Genomic DNA, 4173 nt, shown 5'->3' with positions numbered 1-4173 from the left:
AAGGCCAAGAATATAAAATAAAACCTATGCCTCCACTACCAATAATGTAATATATATATATATATATATATATATATTGAGAAAAATAAATCATGAAAATTTACCTCCAGCTCTAGTCATCCAAAGCTTCCCAAGTCTAAAAAAAAAATAAAAAATAACACAAACCTCAGTATAATATAATTCACATGTTAATTAAATTCTAAAAAATATCAAGAGAATTCTGGATTATATTTTTATCCTAATCTATTTTCTATAAAATATGACTTGATAATAATCAAATTTAATAGACAGGCTAAAATCCAAACTTGATGGAGTTCTTGTTATACTTCCAAAAATAGAGTTTTTCAATAATAAAACTCTTAATTTTTTTTATTTTAATTGTATATATTTAATAATTATAAATAAAATTATATTGTGTAATTGAGCCACATCATGACTCTATATTTCAACAAAGAGACCCCATATGTCATTATACTCTGTAATAAGTCTTGACTTTCCCACTCTCAAAAGCGCACCATACACATATGTCATTGTACTTTATCGAACACTCCAAACGTAATTAAATTAGACAATTAATTGTAAGTGAGAGAAGTTAATGAATTTCCACTCTAAAATGTTCAAATTCATTATCCGTTTTCAACTTTATCCTGATTAAATCAGGTTAAGTAGATTACTTTCTTCATCCGTGGGTATCCACTAGATATCCTAATCTATTTTTTAATTAATTTTATAAAAATAAAACCTAAACTAAAAAAATAAAATAAAAATCCCTCATTTGTGAATCATAAAACCATTAAATTAAATATAAAACTAAGAGATGTGGTTAGTTTAGTGTTGTTGCACTGCGGACAAAAACTCAAAATATCACGGGTTGAAATAGTGTTTTAATTTATTTATTTTTGAAAGTTTTTTCATTGGAGTCATCAAACACTTTTAATTTTTTTTTTGACATTTCATTAATCGAGAATTTGAACTTATTGATTGGTTTTGATTGGTCTTCTATAATGTTTTTTTGAAAAATTAAATTTTTTTACATTTAGGGTGATGTTGTATTTTACAAAATAAAATCCTATTTTATTACATACAAAAATTTAAGACTTGAGAGGCCAAAATTGACAGTTAGCAAGAATTTAAGCGTTTTTTATTTGATAAATGTTCATTTCCCACAATTTTATTTTGAAAATTTATGTTCGGATACAAAAATCAATTTTAATCATATTTCAGTCTTTGAATTTTTTTTAAAAATCATTGAAAATAGCAAGGAGAAAGAAACACATACACTGACAAGGTTTTGTTTGCAAAAATAGCTAAAATGTGTGTCAAAGTGTTATTCTTGACAAGAAGAATGCTACCATAATGTTTTTAAGCTTTATATTGCCAAAAATAGGTTAAATTTTGTGTTTTAAAATTATTCTAGAATTTCTTTTAAGGTAATTGATTAGTTTAAAGATAATCTAAAAGTATCTATAAGGTGTTTTTAGATTAAAATATATTAAAACTAAAATTTTAAATAAAAAACTCCAACTCAATTCTTCAACCACTTTTGTATGATAAAAAAAGAAGAAGCAAATGATGTGAAAAAAATAAAAATAAAGCAAGCAAATAATTGTCATCTGTTTTATTTAAAAAAAAAATAATAAAAAACAAATACCATGTCATCCATCAAAGAAAAAATAAAATGGCTATTTCATCTTTTGGATAAGCATGCCGAGTCACTTGGCCCCACAAACATGGCTTGTTTTTAGCCTTTTTTTTTTCAATCTTTATCCTTGAGTTTTAATTTTATTTCATTGAAATTATTTATTTAAAAACACATCAAGGATATTATTTTAGTAAATACTTAAATTATTAAGAATATATATGAAATATTATTTTATTAGATATCATTTAATTTTTACTTTATTTTAAAATAAAAATATAATATTCTTTTTATAATATTAATAAGAGATTTTTTGGACAACCTATCTTTTTTTTTTTTTTTATGTGAGGTATTCGGGCCAGCTTGCGCGCACCATAACTAATCTCCACAGCCCACTGAATATCCTGCAAATTCAGTAAACATATAAGACACCGTGGGGATGATAAACATACATGCTAGGACTCGAACCCAGATAAAATAGAAAGAAACAAGCCTTTCCACCCGCTAGCCAACCTATCTTGATATTCCTTGTCTTGGCACAGTCGCTGTCAAAGACTATAATAATAGATTCCATGGAAAACATTAAGGGTAAGATTAAACTACTAAAAAATAATTGACTAAAAGAGTCTATGGAGCCAATTTTCTTAATAATTGACTGCGATTCTTTCTCTAAATTACCAACCATTCAGAATTGTTTTGTGCGTGAGGATGCCAAATTACCAAACCTAAAACCTTATTTATAATCCATCACTATCAATAGTGATGCAAGAGTTCCAGCTTGTTTTCTGCAGCTGTGCCAAAACCTGCAGGGTCTATACTAGCCCAACAGTGTCCTTCCCCCGTCTTAAGGTAAGAGCCCAGCAGTGTCCTTCCTCCGTAGTAGAGGGGTCCATGCACGAGATGGCCAGAGATAGTAAGTGATTTCAGAATATGCCTTCTCAGACTGCAACAGTTGATAAGGTTTTGTGGCTGTCATGGCGAAGGCAAATTTAAAGCACATGAGATTCAGTGGTGGGAAGCTATGGAACGTGGCAAAAAGAAACTGCGAGAACGTGAAACATGCATTTGAACATGAAGAAGTAAATAAGCTGAACATAATTAATGGGCCATAGAAGCGAAGGTTTTTTCAATGGGTTCAGACTTTTTGGCAGCGTGCTTCATTATTGTCGCCGCATTTCTTGGCAGTGTGCTTGCGTGAATCGTGGATGTATCACATGGATGATATTTTCGTTCTTATGAGGCATCAAATAACATGGTGTCACGAGAATTAAGCAAATAGAAAAGCGTTAAATTTACGGAAATCTTTTCCTGTTCTGCGAGGGGAAGGAGTTAGTGGTCTTGGTGTAGCTGTTGGCTTTGCTAACTTCTCCAAGCTCACCACTAATCCTATCTGTCCTTTGCGTCCCATGAACTGATACAAGCAATAGCCTGCCCGTGATTCTGGCTTTAATTGACTGCAGGCATGTTCATCTACAAACGCAGGTGTCCACCGTTCAAATAACTGCTATGAACCCAGTTTCCACCTGCTGGGATTTCATTTTTCTTAGTTATGAGTTCGAATTAATACTGCTTTCTTGATTCTGAAATCCGTCTCAACAAGTAATGTGAGAAGGCAAAGAGGGGGAAATGACGATCCAGTTGCTTGGATTGGAAACTCTAGCTTCTTTTACGGTGGAGATGCAACGGTTTCATTGTATAATGTTGGTTAAGTCACAATCAGCCCAGTTTTTGTATTTAATCAGCATTACAATTACTGGAATATTTGCTCCATAGGTGAAGCTGTTTCTTCATCTAGCCACATAGGAAAAAAGAGAGCGGCACAATGGCATCATGCATAGCATTTTCCTTTAGGAATGACAAAAACCTCATATCAAGGGATTGAGCTATGAGAACAACCATCAACCATGGATTCCCAAGTTTCAAATGGATCACAGGATTCACAAAAACACAGAGAGCTGTTTATTTATTTTTCGTATCCAAATACAGGACACGAAAACCCTTCAGCTTCACACTTCATAGATACATAACGATAACAGGAGAGACATCCCCACTATATTCACACACATGCAACAAACATCTTCCATTGCATACTTAATACAGCAGAAAGCCCATAAAACCAGACACAAGCAGCGCTTGCCTGCTTAAGCTCTGCGGCACACATCTCCATCGCAGATCCTTCCTTCCGTTCCCTTTTCACTTCCAGTATCTTCATCTACCTTCAAAGCACACTTGGGGTGAAGATCAAAGTCACATTGTTTGCAATGGAAAGACCACCTATATCCCGTTTCCCCACAGCCATCGCAACCATATGCACTGCGTTTAGTACGTATCAGCTCATGCTCAGTATGAAGTTCGTGTTTCACTTTCTCTGGCCACCCCTTTGCCTTCTCCTCAAGCTCCTCCTCCAATTGCTTTAGATGTTCCTCGGTAAATGGAAAAGCATCTGCCCCGTAAGCTGTCAAGTGCATCCGAGCTTCCTTGGTAATGGTCCGGCCACTTGGGCCAATCGCTACAGCTGCAGGAATGCCTTCAAA

At 33.3% G+C, this 4173-nt stretch overlaps 2 protein-coding genes across 2 annotated transcripts in view; both read right to left on the bottom strand.

The window, feature by feature from the left end:
* LOC105137513 (probable nucleoredoxin 1) overlaps positions 1–531 on the bottom strand; it is a 3199-nt gene extending 2668 nt beyond the window's left edge. The window contains exon 1 of the mRNA XM_011043277.1: positions 459–531. Within this exon, the coding sequence (XP_011041579.1) occupies positions 459–531 (73 nt within the window). The remainder of the gene's footprint in view (positions 1–458) is intronic.
* A 3041-nt stretch (positions 532–3572) lies between these two features.
* Positions 3573–4173, bottom strand: part of LOC105137460 (probable nucleoredoxin 1) — a 14067-nt gene continuing 13466 nt past the window's right edge. Inside the window, exon 5 of the mRNA XM_011043201.1 lies at positions 3573–4166. Within this exon, the coding sequence (XP_011041503.1) occupies positions 3781–4166 (386 nt within the window). The 3' untranslated portion in view covers positions 3573–3780. The remainder of the gene's footprint in view (positions 4167–4173) is intronic.

This window comes from Populus euphratica, unplaced genomic scaffold (assembly GCF_000495115.2).
Source record: "Populus euphratica unplaced genomic scaffold, PopEup_1.0 scaffold81.1, whole genome shotgun sequence".
Classification (NCBI taxonomy): Eukaryota; Viridiplantae; Streptophyta; class Magnoliopsida; order Malpighiales; family Salicaceae; genus Populus; species Populus euphratica.
Note: the sequence above shows the minus strand (reverse complement) of the source record. Positions and strands in the feature narration are given on the sequence as shown.